The 22,009-nt window shown below is 39.8% G+C and overlaps 1 protein-coding gene across 5 annotated transcripts in view; it reads right to left on the bottom strand.

The window, feature by feature from the left end:
- Positions 1–1,196: 1,196 nt before the first annotated feature.
- The window catches only part of IFTAP (intraflagellar transport associated protein), a 65,445-nt gene continuing 44,632 nt past the window's right edge, over positions 1,197–22,009 (bottom strand). For 3 of the 5 annotated variants that reach the window (XM_019470139.2, XM_019470141.2, XM_019470142.2), the window contains exons 5-7: positions 21,038–21,104; positions 9,995–10,134; positions 1,197–1,441 (exon numbers count right to left, since the gene is read on the bottom strand). In XM_019470139.2, coding sequence (XP_019325684.2) covers positions 1,277–1,441; positions 9,995–10,134; positions 21,038–21,104 — 372 coding nt within the window. In that variant the 3' untranslated portion in view covers positions 1,197–1,276. Of the gene's footprint in view, positions 1,442–9,994; positions 10,135–10,456; positions 10,552–21,037; positions 21,105–22,009 lie in introns of all 5 variants that reach the window. The other 2 variants (XM_019470143.2, XM_019470144.2) reach the window with 2 other exon arrangements.

A 22,009-nucleotide genomic window follows, 5' to 3' on the forward strand; every position in this document is an offset into this window, starting at 1 on the left:
TGATCCCTTTAATAGTAAAAATTACTTTGACATGCTATTCCCCCTTTTTGTGCCCTCACTGTTCTTTTCTCCTTCCTACACATTTATGCATATTCCTTACAATTAGCAGTTCATAATATGTTTCCACATTCTCCAGTTACCTTCTCTGTCTAGGTCTTGCCTTCTGAAATTATATGTTAAGCTTCTGGAGATAGATAGACATCATTCCTTGTACTTTGTAACCATCATCACACACACGGCTTAACGGCAATAATAAAGTACAAGAAATAAACATATGACACATAATCAATTCTCAGATGCCTTCTTTCTTGGCAAAGCCTTTCCCGATCGATCCTAGAAGCCCAGCCTCTCGGCACTCACATTCACACGACTGTCTCTGCATGGCCGGGACCAGGGACCTCCCGACCCCATCGGTTCCTCTCTATGTGCTACAGTGTGCTTTGATGCTTCACCCCCAAGGAGGTGGGATGTGGTTTCCAATCTTGGAATAGCCGGCATATTACTTAGTTGCTGTGCTCTCATCAAAATGGATCCTTCTGTTCTGTGTACCGTGGGCACCCTGGCAGGACAGCTGAAGCTGAAATGGGACGGCCAGGGTGTCCCGGGGCACTCTGCACAGGTGGTCCCCTGGCAGGGCGGCTGGAGCTGAGGCAGGTGTGGGCCAGGAGGTCCCTGAGCTCTCTGAGCAGAGGGTACCCTGGCGGGACAGCTGGAACTAAAGCGGGTTGCCGGAGGGGAGAGGGCTGAGGGGATGGGCAAAACAGGCAAAGGAGACCGGGAGATACGGGCTTCCGGTGACAGCAACAAAAGGCACAGCATAGGGAATACAGTCAAGGTTGACGGTGTAGCAGCATCGCATGGCGACACATGGTAGCTACACTTGTGGTGAGCGTAGCATCATGTACAAACTTGTCCAATCACTACGTTGTACACCTGAAACTAATGTAACGTTGTGCGTCAACTATACTCAAATAAAAGAAATTTTAGTTAAAAAAAAAAAAAAGAAGCCCTCTGTAGGCGTCACTTCCTGTCCCCATCTGCCACCTCCATCTCCCCCTACCTGCCATGGGATTCAGCAACACCATGACAGAAGAGAACCCTGTAAGTGCAGAGATCTCTTTGGTCTTCTTAGTTACATCTCCCTACAGATAAAAACCCTGATTGATCAACGCACAAGTAAATTTCCACAAAGGGAGTTCTGGTAGGTCTACCTTTTATTCCGATGCTGCTTGCATAACAACACAGTAAACATTAACACAAAGATGTCTTGGTGAAATCAGGCGTGGGGTTCCTCTAAATCTGTGTTGGTGATCTGCCTCTGTTGCTTGGATAGCTCTGTGATCGCCTCTCTCTTGGCAGGCGTGAACTTGGGGGTTAGTGTCACAGCATCATAATCAAATTCTTCATCAAGTGAGAAGGGCTGAACTTCATCTCCAAGTACCTGTAAAAGGTAACAAAGGAGAAAAATCCTAGAATCACTGTAAACAAAGAAAAAGTTGAAAACATAAACTCCCTATTAATATTTAATTCAACTTTTTTTCAGACTTCAGCACTCTCCGCTGATTAAGATGTTTTTAAGTAAAGGAATACATTCAATTATTCAATTTGACCTAATTTAAGTCTCTTGATATGCCCCATTTGTACCACCCTGAATCTGAATGAATATCATTAACTAATTCCACCCACGGCAAGAATCAGAAAGTCTCTCTTGCACACATTCATTATATTTTTACCACTTGTAGTGTTAGGGCTAGAGGCATATGGAAAAACTAAGAGTTACATTAGAGAAGATACACCTTAAGATTTTGATCAACCTTAAATACACCTTCACCATTTACTAAAAAAAAAACCAAAAAAAAAAAACAAAAGCAAAACAAAAGAAAACAAAAACACCTTATATCAGTAAAGTAATTTTCAAGTTTATTTATTTTGGAGAAAGAGACAGGATGAGCAGGGGAGGGGCAGAGAGAGAGTGACAGAGGAAGAATCCCAAGCAGCCTCCGCACTGTCAGTGCAGAGCCTGACACGGGGCTCCAACTCACGAAACTGTGAGATCATGACCCAAGCCAAAATGGCTAGCCAGACGCTTAATCAACTGAGCCACCCAGGCAACCCTCAGAAAAACTATTTTCAAAGATAAAAATACTCTACACTCAATAAACTTACTTCTTCAGAAACTACCTATAATTTTTGGGCCAATAACAGTGGGATTAGTATCATCTTTAAAAATCCAGGATCCCTTTTTCCGACCAAGAATTTTTAAAAATTGTTTTAATGTTTATTTATTTTTGAGAGAGAGAAAGAGAGAAAGAGAGAGAGAGAGAGAGGCACAGAATCCAAAGCAGACTCCAGGCTCTGAGCTGTCAGCACAGAGCCCGATGTGGGGCTCAAATTCACAAATCGGGAGATCATGACCTGAGCCAAAGTCAGACCCTTAACTGACTGCGCCACCCAGGCGCCCCAATCTCCTACTAAGAATTTTTAAACTTTTGCAGAATTTATCTACAAGTCAGAGTAGCTGCAAAGCAATGTAATAATTTTGCACCTATTTATTCATAATCTGTGAGTTTTAAAGACTTCCTAGAGGAAGGTAGATAAAGAAGCATATTTTCCAATAAACAAAAAGAGAATACCTTAAATCACATTGTATCACCCCTTAAAGAGACTCTCCAAAAGCAAATGGTGTGTGATACAACGAACTTATCTAGCACCTCTGTGTTGTAATATGTATGGTGATACTAAAATAATTGAAAACCATGGTTTATGGAAGAATGAAAAAAATATGCCCTGAAGCTATAATCAGCTTTAAATATTCTTGCATTCAAAATTATCTCATTGAGTGGATTTTGCAATGTTCTTGAAAATAGAGCACGTAGCTGAGAAGCCATGTGCTGTTATTAAAGGTGAAATAAAAAACATGAAAAGTGGCCATCCCCCATCTATTTGGCAAGCTGCGTCTCGGGGTTAGGGGTGCAGTGCTGACAGCAATCACATAGCCATGTACCATCCTTTCTCAGTAAAACCAGCAAGAGAACAAATTTCAGAGGCTTGTTCACTTCCTCCTCATTTCAAAGTGTCTGCGCGCTCTCCTGACAAAAGTAATGACGGGAGCTGCTGCTGAGTGAGTTCCCACCACGTGCCAGCCCCGGTACCAGGAACGGTGTGGGCATTAGCAGTAATCTTCAAATAAGCCGTCTTCTGAAGCTCTGAAAGATTAGGCCACTTGCCCAAGGCTACACAATTAGTAAGGGAGAGAAGCAAGATTTGAATCCAGGGCAATCTGCTTTCGCTAAATCTTTACCTTTTCAACAAAAATACCAGCAAGAATTAACCTTGAGCTTTTCACTAAGCCAAGTCATACATAGCTCTTTGGAAGAAAAGAATTTTTCTAAATAAGCTAAGCAATTCTCAGAGCTTATCATCAAAAACACATTCAAGGCTCCATGTAACACCGTGACTGCCTTCAAGCGAGTGGCTGTACACAGGAAACCCGTGAGTCTGCGGCGTAAGTGGATCTGTCCATTTTGGTCAGTTCCTAAGGTTAAGTTAAAGCGACAGAGTGATAATATTGTTAAGAACATCTCAAATGAGGAAACGTATAAACAAACAATGCTACAGTATGTTCATTTCCTGAACATCAGCATCCCTGTCATTTCTACTTCTACTCAGCAGTGAGCACTGGGGCTGGCAGGCCTGGCCACATTGCGTCCTGAGCTGATTCCAAAAGATCCTGGCAGAGGACGAGGAGGAACCCCATCTCTACCATGTATCCAGTCTGACGGGATTCTTGCTGCCCTTTCGTGCCCGGTTAAAGTCCTGGCACCTACTTGTCCACCAAGTTTCAGGCCGCAAGTACCCATATGGGCCTACAGCTCTGGGAATTTGAAACCTCCACCCCCACTCTGGTCTCTAAAACCTACCTACACCTTACTGGCCACTCTCACTATATTAGAGGTTGCTTTGTCTTCACCCACCTCCCCTCGAGGCTGGAATGCGGTTTCAAAGAAGACAAATCCCTTTGCCGTGCTAAAATCCCAGTGATGCCGGACGACACTCCTCACATTCCCCCTACATAACACATAAACAACTCTCATGTTCCCACTCCACTCCCCTTGAGTTGCTCCCTCCATAAACATTTATTGAATGTGTAATATGTATTAGATATGGGGAACACAGGATGAAAATAGCAAAACCTGTGTCCACAAAGTTTCCTAACTTCAGGGAGAAGATAGAAGTAAATGAATGATTTCAACATCATGTGCCATGCTCTCCAACAGAGCAATGCAAAAAAGGTTAGAGAAGCACAGAGGGGGAAGTGCTGAAGCTTACCTTACCCTCAGCTGAGTATTGCCACTCTCTGAAAAATCCTACTTGCCTCCCTACTCATCACCCCACTCGTGACCCACCTTGTATTAGCAACCCAGACAGAGTAAGGTTCACATGGTAGACATCTAGACTCTCTGATAAGGGCTCACTCCCATAGCCAACTTAGCTCTACATATGGTCTAACCCATCACCTCCCTATTCCCTAAGGTCCCAACATATCTTACAGCCGTAATATCCAACATTACAGTACTGGAGATGTAGAAGTTTATCCTTAAGTGGGAAAATCTTATTTTCCTTTAAGGTTTTTTTTTTTAATACACAAATTTTTCTCTGTCATGGAGCATGATTCTTTTCATCAATCATTTGGTACTAGCCAAAACAAGAACAAAGAATAAAGTTTTTAGCTAGTCAATAAATTTGATGCCAATGCAAGAATTATTCATTCATAATACACTTAAAGCTATAAAAGCATACTTAAAAATATAAATTTCTTCACCTGGAAGCTGAATTATTAATGGTAGCTGTTGTTAGATTAATTCCCTAGGCAATCAGCTAAATGCTGAAATACAAAAGCAAGAAACCAAGAATATCAATAATTGTTTTAAAAAAGAATGGAATAATTTCGTATTTAAAATGCCGAAATGTGATGATACTCCAGACATTTTAAACCATTTGGGGATATCACTGTAATGTGGCCAGTATATCCCTGGTTCAAAAATGTCAGAGGATGAGCCTCCCGTAGTCATTCAGATATTTTCCATTCTTTCCACAAACACTATGTTCCTATTAAATTCTAGGCTTTGTGCTCGGTGCTGAGGATACAAAGATGAAGACTTGTATGAAATCACAGAGAAAGGAGATAGACATATGAACAAGTTAGTACAGTAAAATACAGTAAGTACAAATCACATAGTTAGGGAGTATCGGGAACAGAGAAGGGATACCTAACCCAGCGCAGACTGGAAGGCAACGGGAAAGAATCAGAGACGGCTTCCTGGCAGAGGTGATATCTAAACAGAATCTTAAAGCGTCATATCAGTTAACAAGGTTGAGGAAAGAAGAACTTTGCAGATAAGGAGAGTTCTAGGGAACAGGCCAAGGAAATAAGATACAACGTTTCACATGTGAGGCTCTGCAAGTAGTTAAGTGTTAATGTCAAGGTAGAGAGAAGCGAGAGACAAAGGTGGTGCCAGATCATGATGGTCTAATATGCTGTTTATCCTAGAGATGATGAAGTCACTGAAGGATTTTTTGAAAGCAAAGTAGATACTTGGTCATCTGTGCGTTTCAGATAAATTCCTTCATGCATTCAAATTTTAACTGAGCACCTATAATGAGACAGTGCTGGACAGATAGGTCTGCACAAAACAGAAAGATGTCCGGCCCTCTTGGGAGGTTATATCTAGATAGGTTCCTTTGAAGATTACAAAGGGTAGATCTGGAGTCAAGGAGGCCAGTTAGGAGCCTGCTGAAGCAGTCCAGGCAAGAGGTAATGAGAACAGGAAGCTGAGAGCTGAGATGTGAAAATATCAGAAAGTAAAACTGGCAGCACTTGATGACTGATCTGGATATGGAAAGGGAAGGAGGGGATGAATGCAAGGAGGGAAGCAGGTGAAGAAAGGTAAGCTGTTTCTAACATGCTGATTTGAAGGCACCTAAAGGAATCCAGATAGAGATAACAACAGGCAACTGAAAACAGAAACCTGAAGCTCAGAAAAAGGTCTGAGGCTGGAGATACACATTTGGAGGCACAATCATAGAAGGTGGTAGCCTAGAGATAAATGGATTCAAGTATGTAAGTGGGAAGAGGTTTGGCACAGAACCCTGAGCAACACCACCTCATCGGGGATGGATGCAGGGAAACCCCCAATGGAGGCGGGGAAAGAACAAACAAATGCACAGAGCATCTGCGGACAGCAGTGAGGGGAGAACCAGAAGGACCACAAGGGTCCAGCACAGTGGAGTGAGAAGCCCAGTAGAGAGGTCGATTAAAATAAAGATGGGAAGTGTCCACTGGGATCTGGCAGTTAGAGAGTAATCGGGACCTTTATTCTGAATACACTCCAGCAGGTGCTGGAGCAAGGACACTCTGTGGTAGACTGAATGAGGCATGACGGGAAAGGAAGCAGCTAGTCTAACAGTTCCTCAAGTCTAGATGAGAACGGGAGAACAGACTGTAGCCAAAGAGGGCCTGAGGTAAAGAGAAGGCTGTTTTTCTTTTCCTTTGTTTCATTCCATTCCATTAAGGATGCGAGAGACTTGAACACGTTTACACGTTGAGGAGAATGAACCAACAGAGAAGAAAAGAGAGAAGGGCCCTACCATGTTACCACACCAGAAAAAAACACTCTCGGTAGGTAGTGAGGTTTTTTGTTTATTTATTTGTTCAATCAACACTTATTGCGTGTCTACCATATGCATAGCACTGAACTCGGCACTGGTTCCTACCTTTTTGCTGTTTAATGAAAAGTAAGCTTACAAAGACACACATCAGTGAATTCAAAGTTCTCCAGGACGAGGGTCACATATGTAATTCAAAGCAGATGTATACTGCAATTCAGAAGACATCACTGTGATCTTCTAAATGGCAGCTTTTAAAATACAGTAGGGGGGGCGCCTGGGTGGCTCAGTCGGTGAAGCGTCCGACTTCGGCTCAGGTCACGATCTCACGGTGAGTTCGAGCCCCCGTTGGGCTCTGTGCTGACAGCTCGGAGCCTGGAGCCTGCTTTGGGGTTCTGTGTCTCCCTCTCTCTCTGCCCCTCCCCTGTTCATGCTGTCTCTCTCTGTCTCAAAAATAAATAAACATTAAAAATTTTTTTTTCTAATACAGTAAAAGTTGCAATTCTATTTATGTATTTCAGCTCTTGGCTACTGTGGCACACACTGGGAATTCTCTTCCTTCAGGTTAGGTTCATTTCAGGGTTCTAAGCTGTAAGACTCCACGGTTTTTGGATTACAAACTGAAATTCTGATTTATTTCAAAGAGAATAATTTGTGCAATGGAAAACCAAATCCCCTGCTACTAAAAAGAAAACAACTGTGAATTAAGTTATTAACTTGTTATTTTTGCCTAAGGAGCTGAGAGAAATATGTGGATTTGAGGGGTCTCATTTCAAATCTAATTGAAATCTTTTTTGTAGCCTCTCAGGGAATAGAATTTGCACACTGTTAGAAAACAGCTAGTTTCCTTACAATTGCTCATGTGACTTATTCTAAGAGAGACCCTGTTACAGGAGGAATCATTTTCATTCAGATTACCACACAGGCAAATTAAAGAAAACAGGACTAATGCTCAAATCAATAAGAGCAGCATTTAGCTGTAGGCTATCTTACAAAGTAATATAGTAAATAAACCGTCTTTATAGGTGAAAAAATTTAGAGTCTCATTATGCACTAGAAAAGCAGGAGATCTCCCGTTGAAATACTACAAAAGTTTCTTCTATGAGGAACAACACACAATTTTTCATCTTCCTAATGTGGATTTTTTTTTCATCTATAAAGCTGTCCAAAATTCATCAAAACAGAATAACTAAGGCAAGAAGGTATTCACAAATAGAATATAGAAGGTTCTTGGAAAATGTTTGACTCGAAGGGGAGATGCATATGTGTAAAACCTGGTAATTTGTGGCCTCTTCTTAGGCAATTAAGAGGAAGTCAAGACATCCAGGCTACACTTTCGTCTTTTGAGACTGAAGTTACAGAAAGCAGCTATCATCTCGGGCCCACAGTAGTCCCTTGGTAGGTCCTTACAAGACATATTTGCTAGAAAATGATTCTTATGATCTTTTCTGGAAGTAGGTGCCTTAAAATAAGATTAAGACTGTTAAACCAAGGTACAGTTGATACAGCATTATGATTCTAGACAGTTCTGAAAAGTTTCTCTAACAAATAGTGGTTGGAAATAAAAATCCCAACCAAGATATCCCAGATATCTGAAAAACAGCAAAAGTTCTTCATCTACGTTTCAGAAGTTTGCCAACACAGCAATTGTTCACAGCATTTTGATTCCAACATTTAAAAAATGTTCACATTTTCTGGGAAGAAATCTATATTCCTTTTAAAGATACAATCATGTACAAGGTTTTAACTTGCATTTTTACTGGCTATTTGATAGATTCTAGGAATCATTCCGTTTCTGTAACCTATCAACTGAAACAATTGTATAATAATTCCTCTATGGCACTAGGTGCCATGACCACTGGTTGGTCCAGTCATTTGTATGGTCACAGCTGAAGTCAAGAGTATGAACAAGTCTTTAAAAGAAACTGATTCCTGCCAGAAATAACATTGCAATTTTATTTCTTATTACTCAGAGAAAGCAATCTGTAATCCAAAAAGCACATTGAAAAGTGGCTGTCCCTACCAGTTTATCTGGTACCAATTTGGGGGTTTAATATAAGCCTGCAAGCATCCTAGACATACTTTTGTGCTGTCAGTAAACTAAAGTTCCATGAGAAAGAGGCAATTTAAAATTGAAATGTGTGGACTACCTTTGACTGAATGACTGCTTCCATAACAGAATATCTTCAGGTGACAAGACTAGTAGTAACTGAATGATCAAATAATCAATCCCTAGGGGTTTTATTAGGAAGCAATAATAAAGAGCCCTTCACAGCTTCTTGTAGCTGATACTCTTTGATGCTGGAGTAAACAGGGTGATAAAGGTCCTTACCCAACACCACCGGCAGCCTTGGTTAGTGCATGTTTGTAAAGTATATACAGAAGAGTTGCAAAGGATGACAAAAGACGACTTTCTAGATGTACAAGTGGGAGAGACATGTGGCAGGGACGCCATTCTCCCTGATTGTGAAGGACATGACTGGATGACCCTTCCCAACACCCCCTGTGCTCGATAGGAACATGTAACTGACGGTGGCCAGGGGAATATGACAATGTCCTAAGGCATAGTGGGGATCCAGAGAGAAGGAAATTGGGCCCCTGATGGCCCCAGGGAACAGTGCCAAATGCTCACTTTAAAGGTTTTCCATAGGCTGTTGTATGAGAGACAAAGTTCTATCTCTTTTCAGCCACTGCATTATTGTTGGGATTCTCTGCGACAACAGCTTGGCCTTACCTTAATGACCACCAGATGTTTACAGGACCTTGGAAACAAGAATAAAAAGAAAATGGCCAGTCCAGAACAAAAAAGAGAGAATCTATTGCATAAGCGCCTCCCCCAGGTAACACTGTCCTATAGCACGACATACATCATGAAATAAAAATAGTTTCCACATAAAAACATAATAGCTCTCAGTAATTTTTAAATTTTTTCTAATGTTTATTTATTTTTAAGAGAGAGACAGACAGAATGCAAACAGGGGAAGGGCAGAGAGGGAGACATAGAATCCAAAGCAGGATCCAGGCTCTGAGCTGTCAGCACAGAGCCCAATGCAGGACTCAAACCCACGAGCCTCTAGGTCACCACCTGAGCTGAAGTCGGAGGATCAACCTACTGAGCCACCCAGGCACTCTGCTCCCCATGTTTAAAAAGAAATACACCCATTAGAAACAGATGGCACTCAGAGTGATGCAATTAAGCAACTTGAATTTAAAATTTTCCCAAATCTAAGAAAAATTAAAAAGCACACAGATATAGCAGCATTTCTCTGAAAGGACGAGTTACAAACTCAAGGCAATTTCAAAACCGATTGAACTCCCCGTGGGGTACCTCTTCCATTTCTTTGTGTGCCCCTCTCCCAGTGGGCACCAGCTCGACCTCAGGGGTGAAGGGCTGGGCCACGGAAGGAATGTAAGGTGGAACAGGTGTGTGGATGTCCTCCTCCACTTCTCCTGGAAGCAGCAGCAAATCTGTGAGATACAAAATATTTCACCACGTTCACAATTGACCTAAATTACCTAGAAGCCTACAATAGCCAAAAGAATGAAGCAGAAATGCTCAAGTAAAGTCGTTCATTTCACAATGCTTGTGCTCATTTGGGGACTGACCCAAGGGATTCTGTTTTCCATTAAATAGGAGTCATTGGTGCATTTATTTTTATCTTATTGTCCCAGAGTTACATTCCATCCAAAAGGTCTGGGAGAAGTATTGTTTATAGGGTGACTTGCTCATGCCTCTCACCCCCAACCCAGACTCTACCTCTGCAGAAAAGTAAGGCAAGAAGATGCCTACCTTTGCCTCATTTCCCCGTATTTTCCTAAGGGATGGAGAGACAGGAAATGGGAGGGCTGATTTCATCCCATAACACTCTGGCAATATTTCAGACTCTGTGTGTATTAAAAAAAACAATGATGCCAGAAGGAAAGAGTTTTGACTTTCAGCAGAAAAATGAAACACTCTGTCATAGACAGGATTCATGGTCTGATTTTCGACATTGCAAACAACAACAACTTGTTTCCAGTTTGTTCAGCACCATGACAAGAATTCAATAACCAATCTGGGTTTTTTGATCTATCTATTGTAAGTGGATATGTTGCCTTATTTTTGCATGTGTGACAGAACATGGATGCCTCACGGTCAGATCTTCCACAACTTTCTCTAAAGAGGACAAAAAAAAAAAAAAAAAAAGGGAAGCACACCAGGCCTCCTGGTCAGTGTAAGCTTTCATAGGACCAGAAGGGCTGCTGGACCTAGCCAATAACTTGCAGCTGGCTCAGGATGACGCTGCCTGCTACTCCATGATGAGCCTAATGAAGACACTAATTAAGTTCTCAGTGGAAGTGATTAATTAACAACAGGCATGCCGTGGCTGTTGCCAATGGCAGCACGTATAGGGAGATAATTAAGCAGGTATTAATATTCAAAAACTGAAACTTATTTGAAATACATCTCTCACCACTGCAGATATCACCTTCACAAAACGTGTAACTACAAAGTTCTTAGGACTCCAGCAACAGAACACAGCCTAGAAACTGAACGCGTGTGGGTAGGGGTATGGTGAAGAAGGTAGTTTTGCTATGATGAATTACGGGAACCTTAAAATAGGACCTAATTAGTTAGCAGAAATAAAAACAACAGTAATAGCCAACACTTATATGAATTGACATTTCATATGCATTAATTCAGCTAATCTTCCCAACAGTGCTATTACTTCCTGTTTTCCAGGCAATGGGCTTCAAGCACTGAGAGTAACCTCATTCAAGGTGCCACAGCTAGAAAGTGTCAGAGCTGGACAGTCTGGCAGCACAGCCCAGACTCTTAGCCCGCTATGTCACATGATGAACTTCTTCTAAGCAAGCATTTTCATTACATAAATTATTTAAGTCTATCAGATGATACGTCCAAACTCAGAGCCAAGAAATGTCACTACTATAGCACATTAGCATGGTTACATTGAAAGATTTTATACCCGGAGAAGAAGCATTTTTAAACTCAATCAGGTTGATGGAAAGATTGGCTTTCTAATATATCCATTTATGAGCTCAAAGCCAGCTCCCCGCATTGATCTCCCTGGTGGAACTGCCTACGATGGATACAAGGCTGGTCAGGGCCTGCCAACAACAAAGGCAAGCAGAGAAAGGTTCAGGCCTCTTAATGTGAAAACCAGTAACTACCAGACCCACTGGCTGCCAGTGCAAACATCAGTTCAAATGTGAATCAAAATCAATTCTGTTTTCGGAGCTATTTAAAATCTGATTGACAATATTATGTGCCAAGGAAGACCACTCTCTAATTCCTATGCTGAAACTCTTTGCCTTCCTAATATGTTCGCAGAGAAAGTAGGATTTCAACAAAAATGGTTTCTTTCATAAAGATTCTACTGCCATGGAAACAATTCTCTCAAAACAATAAGGTTCGGTTTCCTCCGAAAATGCACAAATGCATATTCACTGATGCCTAACACAGCACCTTACACATAGCAAATTCTCAACAAATACTTGAGATAGGAAATGAATTCCCTGCATCTCGACTTTTAAACTGAACAGAAAATATCAAGAGTCTGTCTACCAATAGGACACTGTGGATGATGTAAACTGTATATAATCCTTCCCCACAAAAAATAAATTTTATTAGAGGGGTAAGATTTTCATACATAAAATCAATCCGAGAATAATTAAGGACAAAATTGAACAGCTTTAACCCTAAAGAGGACAGATTTATAGAAGAATGAAACTAATACATACAGAAATAGTCTGGTAAGGCATATTTTAAGAAGGCTATCTTATCTTTCAGCCATTTTAAAATCATAGGTAAGTTACATTCTCTTGGGAAAATGATTGTATTCATTGATGGGAGGAAATGGAATTTCTGAAGTTCTCACTCTCTAAAACTGAAATGTTTTGTGAAACTTAATCCGATCTTATTAATGGTTGTTTCTGAAACAACCAAAGGCCTTGTTTTCATCTTCACTAAATACCACCATCTTGGCTCATGTGCATTGTAGAATCAAGGCATCTCTCAAAAGCAAATCTCGATGTCATAGGGCAAGACGGGTTGAAAACATTCCAATATCTTCTTTCTCAACTAAATGATAAGAATTTCAACATGTACAAACTGTGTGTTGATGCCACGTGTCCTTCTGTATTAAGCCAATAATCACAATTCAAAAACTATAATCACATAGTCTAGTACAACATTAAAAAGTAAGCAATCTAGGGACACCTAAGTGGTTCAGTTAAGCATCTGACTCTTGATTTCAGCTCAGGTCATGATCTCACAGTTCATGGGTTCAAGCCCCACGTTAGGCTCTATGCTGACAAAATTCTCTCCCTCTCTCTCTGCCCCTACCCAACTCATGCTCGCTCACTCTCTATCTCTCTCTCAAAATAAATAAATAAACTTAAATTTTTTTAAAAAAAATAAGCAATTTACCTGACATCTGATCATTTAGATAATTTTCAATCTGCCTGGCATTTTTTTTTTTTAAGTTTATTTATTTGTTTTTGGAGAGAGAGTTGGACGCTTAACTGACTGAGCCACCCAGGAGCCCCTGCCTGGCATATTCATAAAAATTAACCAATTTGTTCCTTTGTTGCCATGTAGAAATGGCCAAAATTTTCTGAAAATTTGGGCAACCCCCAGATCAAAGAGAATATAGATAAGAACTGCTTTCAGCACATAGTTTTCGGCTATGATAGTCTATCTCACTGGTTCTTGTTCTTAAACATTTTTGAAGACCCCAAAGAGCTGTTTTGTTTATGTGGGTTAGATCTTATCAACATTCACCATATTAGAAATTAAAACTGACAAATTTATACATACTTATTCAATTAGTAACAATAATACTATTACATAGTAAAATAAATATTTTTATGAAAAATCTCTTTTCCAAAAATAAGGAAAATAGTGGGAAAGAAAGCATTGTTTTACAATTTCAAAATTTGTAAATGTCTGTCTTAAGAGAAAAAAAAACTACGTTTTATATTTGCTTCTGCATTCAATTTTGGAATACGCTCTTTCTGTTGAAGTAAATGAAGAAAATCTAGTCTCATGCAGATATGTAGTTGGAAAAGAGAGGAGTACTTTAATAGCCTTTTTATATAATTGTGGATATTCTTCTTTGATGCTATACCAGATCTTGACAAATGATAACGTTTTTAAAAATAGTTTCAGTGTGCAATCTGAAACTATTTCAGTGAATTTTTCATACTGTTACATTAAAATTCATTGGTCTATCTTACACACTGAATGGATCTTTCTCCTATGCATAATTTTATAACATCATAAATTGGTCATTTGGAAAATATTGGTTCACTGTTTATGTAGATCTTCCAAATGTTGACACATTTCATTATACAGTATAAAAATCACATTAGTTAGCATTACGAACTTTATCAGAAAAGCCTTTAGATATTGGGAAGCTGTCAAGCTCACAGTACTAGCTACAAGTTTTCCAAAAATGAATTTTCACTGGATCCATTGCCAATTTTATCATTGGCCATGAACACTACCAGTTGTTTTTCTTGAAGGCTCACTTCATTCATTTTTGAGAACTATAGTTTGTCTGTCATTCTTTGAAGTAAAAATGTTGTTCCATGAAAGAAAGAAAAAAACTAGTTCAGCATACACTCAATCACACAAGCATTTTTCCATGAGACAACTACTGTATTTCAGAATGCAGAAGTGCTTTTTGCATACTTGCTATTTCAGCACACAAAACACTAAAAAAGGTGTAGTCAAGAATCAACATTTAGCAAAACTAATCATTTTTACCACTTCATCAAAAACATTGTCAATGGAAACTAGCATTTATTTGAACTACAAATCCATGACAGTGAAGATTACAATGACTACTAGTATAGTTTTGTGCCACTACCTTGACTTTCACTAAGCTACCAGAATCTTTACCCACACTGCTTTTGCTACATCAATGCAAACATCAACACATTTGCCCTTCAGACCTTGGGATTTCCCTAGGAGTTCCCAGACCACATCCCTAGGGGTCTGCTGGTCTAACGAATGTCTGTCCAACTCTCCCACCAATAACACTGGAAAAGCTGGATAAGTTACCAAAAAATCAACTACTTAAAGGCATTGGCAAGCTACCAGGGCAGCCTGGGACTTGAGGTGCCAAGATCCTAGAGAGATGGAACATACTGAGAAATGAGTCCAACAGTCCAAAATGCTTTTCAACTGATGGCATTTACTGATTTGCAAGCAGAAGCTGAGAAGCCAAAAAGCAAAGGAGAGAGAGGCTAAGATGCTGAGAAGCTTAGCAGAATTTACCAACAGAGTCACAGTGCAATGAAGATAAAATTAGAGTTTAGGGCCTCCAAACAGGAGGGGCTGTGATTTATTTGTAGGGCTACACCCTAGGAATAAGCAAGCACTGGAAGTAAAGCAGCCCCCACAAGGCCTTAAACCCAATCCTATATCATCCTATCCCTAGAATGGATTAAGGTAATCTATTACTACTCTAATTGCTAGCAAGACGTTGAAGAAAAGCTATGCTAGAAAAAGATAACATCATCCAGACCCTACATAATATTTTATATACAATATTCAGCATTCAAACAAAAATTACCAGGTATACAAAGATACCAGATCAAAAGGGAAAATGAATAAAATAAACAGACCCACAGGAGATTCCAAGTATTGGCATTATAAGACACGAACTTTAAAACAACTGATTATGTTCCCCCCAAATACATTACAAAACTGGAGAGTTTCAGTACAAAACTGAAATCTATAAAAACAGATATTCCAGATCTCTTTTAAAAGCTAAAATAACTGAGGAGCACCTCAGTGGTGCTCTGTTGGTGGCTCTGTTGGTTAAGCCTCTGACTCTTGGTTTTGGCTCAGGTCATGATCTCATGGTTCATGAGTTTGAGCCCTGCATCAGGCTCTGCGCTGATGGTGTGGAGACTGCTTGGGATTCTCTCTCTCTCCCCCCCTCTCTCTGTCCCTCCCCCAAAACAAATAAACTTAAAAAAAATTTTTTTTAACCTAAAATAATTGAAATATTGATGGCTTTAACAGAAGATAGACACAATTTGAAAAAGAATTAGTGACCTGGAATATAGATAGTTGAAAATATTCTAACTGAAGCAAGAAAGGAAATTAAAAAGGATGGAAAATGCAGAAAAAAACCCATAAAAGACAGATATATGGGACACGGTGGAAAGTTCAAGGCATAAGTAATATCTGAAGAGACAAGAGCTGAGAATTTCCCAGTACTTCACAAAAATCTCTACAAACCCCAAGCAAAATACATTCAAATAAAACAACGCCAAGTCATAGTGAAATTACTGAAAAACAAAAGAAAGAAATATAAAAGCAGCTAGCTGAGGGAAAAACATAATCTTCAAAGGAACAACAGTAAGATTGACATCTGGATTTCAACAGTTTCAACAATTTACACCAGAAAAGAATAGAATATCATCTGTAAAATAATGAAAGAAAATAATTACAACCCTAGAATTTTCAACCCAGCAAAAATAGTGGGCAATGAAATAATACAATAATAATTGATTAATTCAAAATAGGCCAGAAATGAGAGGGGGAAAATGCATAAAACTGGCAGGACAAGTAGAAAGTAAAATAGTAAGATACTAGATTTAAAGCCAAATATATCAGTTACTACATTAAGTATAAATGAACTAAACACTCCAATTAAAATTCAAAATTATAGTATGTATGTAGATGCATACATATAAACCATATGCTGCTTTCAAGAGACACATCAACACTTGCTTTGAGAAAAAAATGCAGAATAAATAAAATGGAAGTGCAAAAGGAGGAAGATTACTGCCCATCCAAGGACAAGGTCGGGACAATGAAGGAAGACTCATTTCACTGTGTGGGGTTGGGATTTGACAGTTATAATAGGTCATATCCCTCTATCTTTAAGTACAGAAACAAAAGAGAAATACATACAGAAGTCAAAAGATGGGGATTAAAATAGGAGCTTTACAACCAATAGAGCTGAATTTGAAAATAGCGTTTGTCCTGTCGTCACAAAGTGGGCTTCTTATGTATCAAGCTTCCCTACAAGTCTAGACGTTAGGCTATTCCACCTGACAGAAAGTCCACACAGCAGACACATATCTATCCAAGTATAAGAACGGCTTCACATCCCTAGAGCCCTTCAAGTAGGACCTCAGAGAGCAGTGCCTCCAGAGGTCTAGAGATGCACAGGAGGATCTCAATTGTCAGCCTCAACTGCACAGGAGAATCACTGAGAAGCTTTAAAATGGACATGCACCAAACCACTGAAAAGGAATCTGCAAAGGTAGGATCCAGGTATCTTTTTTTTTTTTTTTTTAAAGTGATTCCATTGTGTCTCTAAGGCTGAAAACCACTGGATAAGATAGGCATGGGCCCCATCAAATTAGTGTGTCTATTATAAGAAAGATGGCAAAGACCCAGACAAGAAGACATACATCTTCCAAAGAGCATGAACCCAAAAGAAGAAACAAAGGGACTGAACCATATATACACAGTTTGTTTTCCCAATCTCTCTAAGTAGATACAGCCTTACATTTCCCTTGGAGAGAAAAAGGTAGAGGATGTTGAAAGGGCAGAAATGTCTTCCCAATTCTGTTCTCTTCTCAGGAATGGAGTGGAAGTTTCTTCATACAATCATGAGGATCGGGTGGCAGATTTGCCCCTGTGGCTGATGTGGCTTTCAAGCTGGGCCTTCATAGGTAGGTAAGTTTGCACATATAAAAATTGGAAGAACAGGAAAAATCAAAAACAAAACTGGAGGAACAGGGATAGAGAGACATTTTGAAGCAAGGATTTTTCTCTCTCAGTGTTTTTAGTAGTCTTCTAAGCAATAAAAGAATGATTATTAACAGTCCTAAGTATAAAAGAAACAAAATGCCTAAGCTATAAGTTGGCTGAAATATGTCTTTCTGAGCTCAGGACCTTTACACATGCTGTTCCTTATGCTGTTCCTATACTCTTCCACCCTCCCCTCATCCTGACCCCCACCCCTCTCATCTAGTTACAGGTACAAATCCTTTAGATCTCAGGCTCTGGGAGAGCTTTCTCTGATCCCACAGACAAATTTAAGTTACCCCACCATATGTTCCCATGAGATCTAAAACAACTTATAATCCTACATTTGTGATTATCTGGTTAACATCTGGTTAATGAATTACATGAGGACAGACCTGGATCTGCTTATTCTTCATTATATTCCAGGCTCCAGTCATAGTTGTTATATGTCTGTGGAATGAGTCCCAGGCCATTCACAGACTGCACAAGCTGCTTGAAGTTGCAGAGAAGGAAAGAATTTTTTTTATGTTTATTTACTTTTAAAGAGAGAGAGAGAGAGGGAGCATGAGCAGGGAGGGGCAGAGAGGAGAGAGAATCCCAACCAGGCTCCGCACTGACAGCACAGAGCCCAAGGCAGGGCTGGATCCCATGAACCGTGAGATCATGACCTGAGCCGAAATCAAGAGTTGTACGAAATCAAGAGTTAACTGACTGGGACACACACGCGCCTCAAGGAAAGAATTTTTGAAACAAGAGGTGACTAGTGCCTTCCTTAGAATTGGGAGTACCAGAGAGCTTGAAAATGAAAATCAGATAAGGCTGCCAATGCTTGAGCCAGAATGACTTGCCCTTTTTCACCCAACATAACCACGGCATAAGCACACCCACCGGTCAAGAGACCTGTGTAAGATGGCATCATGCGAGAATAAAACCTCGAAAGACTCTCTTCAGTCAACTTGCACTCAGCCAGAACACAGGCTGGACCAAATGAGGGGAAAAAATAAAGAAAGAAGACCAAAAGATTCTTCCTGCTTTAAGGCTTCAGCACAATAACTAATACCTGTGCCAAATAACGATTTTTCTGGGTAAGAGTCGGGTATGACAGTAACCATCAGGTTAACCACCTATCTCAAATTCAAAGGAGGCAAAAGCGGTTAATTTGATGTCAAAGACACACCGGGCACCAAACTTGGTGGCCAATGTGTCCCTCAGACGACAGCTCGAGACCGCTGCGCCGAGTTGGCTCCTTGGAAACACCGTCTCCTCCCAAGCTGCCAAAATGATTAGCCAAATCCCAGGAAAGAATCATGCTCCTGAATCTTGGAGAATATTTATGAAAGCAAATAAGGTGAGCAAATAAAATCAATGGTAGAAAAACAATACGCAACTCTTCCCTGTTGCCCTGGGCAAATCTGTTGCTTAAACAATAACAACAGAATCTAATCAGTAAACCTCTCAGCTGCCAAGATTATACAAGCAACTTGCCTATTTCAAATGTCACATTTCCCATCTGATATAAATATCTGCCTTCTGCTCACATTCCTGAAGTGTAATACAAATTAGGCCCAAACGAAAATTCACCTTGGCACAAACTTTTTTTTTTCCTTTCAAATGACCCAGATTGTGCATTATGAAAATTGTGAAGTCCTGGTGGTCTTTTCAGAAATTGGAATCGATCACCGAAGCCTGGGTTGCTGTTCTGTCTGGCCTTTGCACATTGCTTTCCACATGGGACAGGGGGGACTAGCTCCTTCAAGTCCACTGAGACCTGGTTTAGCCTCAGCAACCTTTTATACACAAATGCAATACTGCCTGTTATCTGATTTCTGGAAAAATCTGCTATAGCAGGGAGATGTTTATATGCTATTTTCTTTAAAGAAATAGCTCTGGTAATAAAAAAAAAAAAAATACAACTTGAAAAAATGTTTAAAGAAAACAAAAACAATGTAAAAATAATGGGAAAGGTAAAAAGGCTAACTGAAAGACTGCTATCACCAAAATCAGATGTGTGGCCTAAGTGGGTTTATGCCAGTATACACACATTCTTGTTAATGGCAGGAAGCAAGACATCTGAGGCATGGAAGAAATGCCCAACCTGTCTACTTTTGTGCCTTCCTAGAATATTAAGTTTATACTGCAAATGTAGTACATGCGAACTAGAACCATTTGTCCCCAAGTGTCATCCACAGACAACTGAATCAGAATCCCCTGGGATAGTGGTTAAAAATGTAGAGCACTAGCTGTTCACCAAAGACCTTCTGATTTAGACTCTGTCTTGGGAATAGGACCCAGGAATCTGCGTTTTTAACATCTCTTCTTCCCCCAAACAGTGTGTTTTCTCTACAAACTTGGCTTCCTGATAAGTCCTTAGTTACCCCTTCTAATCCAATCGGACCCCTTAAGCTGCTTATATAGAGACATTCAGAGCTGCCTGGGGTATTAAAGTTAAAAGAACCTCTCTCTGGAGCATGATTCCTTTAGGTCTCTGATCTCACTTGAACCAAGTAAGTAAGGAAAAAATCTGTAAAGTCTACTGGTTAACAGGGTGCATGAGAAACACTCCCTTCCGTGGAGTAGTGTGATGTTTCAGAGCAGAATAAAAATGTTCATTATTCCCAATTACCAGAACCTCTCAATTTTGGGCAACCAGAGGAGCCAGAGCAGGGACTTTCATACAACCAGTTTACACAGAGTCACCACCCCCGGAACTAACAACACCCACACTGTAATGTGTAGGTGATTATAAATTAATCACCCTCCCCAACAATAATCACTGTCATCCATGTTTATAATTACCTAAAGACTGTAAACAACAATTCAACACCAGCAACCAAACCCCCAGAGAAACTGCCCCTTTCCTAACATTCAACATTAACTTTAAGATATTCTTGCATATTAAATTAGGAACAGGAATTTCCAAACCAAACGACTCCAATTTTGAATGTATTTCGAAGGTTTTTTGAGCAACAAAAGGACACCTATGTTTACACAGTAATGTTAAGCAGGAAAGGAAAAAGGCCTCATCTACATAAACATCAATGGACTAACATTAAGCCTCTCCCAGCCCAGCCCAAATGGGAAAACGCCCTGAAAGAAACATTTACAATATATCTTTAGTCGTAAATGTTTGGCTTATATATTTAATAAATACTTATAAAAGTGAAGATTTTGATTTTATGTTTTTATTTTACGATGAATTCTGCTATTTTTATGATTTCTATGATCGATTGATACTTTAGGTATCACTCAAAAATAATTCAATTTACACGGTACTTCTAAGAAATAAGGGTTTGACTCAAATGGCTTAAAATTATCTGAAACTCAACCATATGGGGTGGGGGCAGGGAGGGGCATCTTTATTTCATTTTACCAAAGAGTTTACAACCTTCAACAGGCTTTGACCTTTCAGCTGAAATCTTTGTTATTGAAAAAGAAATTGCAGGACTGTAGTTTTCCCTACGTCAGGGTAAGTGCAGGTAGGGATTGCCAAAAAAAAGAAAAAAAAAAGAAAGAAAGAAAAACCTGTCTAAAGTCTTATTTGTAGTTTCTGGAAAGAGGTCAAGCAGTAGAGAGAGGAAACAGAAAGCATACCCTTGCTCATTTGGGGCTGAGTCTCTTCATCTATGTCCAAATCTTCTAAATCTAGGAAATTGTCCACCTAAAAAAGGATTAACATCATTGTTATGTATATGAGACCTACTGAAAAAATACAATTAAGAATCAATGAACCCCCTTCCACAGCATTCAAAGTAAGCAACTGAATCCACTTTTCTCATTAACTTCTGAGTCTCAACTAACTGTCTTTGGGTTCACTGTGCTTTCCCAAAGACATCTGAAAGAAGCAGTAAATTTGGAAGTTAGCCTGGGTTTTATAGGCACGATAGTAAGATCTCTATACTGAAAGGGAAAGGATGGTCTGAGGAGTTTTTGAAAAGGGACTTTGTTCCCAGATTCTCTCCCAGGATATATACTACTACCAAGACAGTCCAAAACAGTGACTCTGGTTTTTTGTTTTTGTTTTATTGCTTTTGCTTCTCAACCAAATGATGGTGTTGGGTCTGGCTATTACCATAATGGGCTTTTCACTCTAGAGTCAGAGAGAAGAAACTAAAGAAAGCAGAAGAGAAAGGTTCATTGGAAATAAAATCATCCTGCCCCAGGTAAATCACAAGAGAGGTGAGCAGGGCCAAAAATCAAGTGTTCTCTCTTTCGAACAAATAAAACTGAAAATTACTTCAAAGGTAAAAAGCAGAGCAAATGACCTTTACAGACACAATAGCAGCATTTCAATGAAAGACTAGTCCTCGTGGAATCCTGCTCTCCACAGCAAGCTGACAATGAGACATTTTAGATTAACAAAACGGTAACATTTCAGACACGAACTAATTCATCTCAGGTGAATACCAGAGTGTAAATAAGAAAATGATTTCACCACCGGCATAAAGGAGACCTAGTAGAGTAAAGGCATAATGTCGAAATGCTCGTGACCTAAAACATGCTCATAACGAAATATCATAGTTAGAAATTCAGATCTCGTAAATGGAATTCAAAACACAGCCTGGG

Source organism: Panthera pardus, unplaced genomic scaffold (genome assembly GCF_024362965.1).
Source record: "Panthera pardus isolate Hobbes unplaced genomic scaffold, ASM2436296v1 HiC_scaffold_12, whole genome shotgun sequence".
NCBI lineage: Eukaryota > Metazoa > Chordata > Mammalia > Carnivora > Felidae > Panthera > Panthera pardus.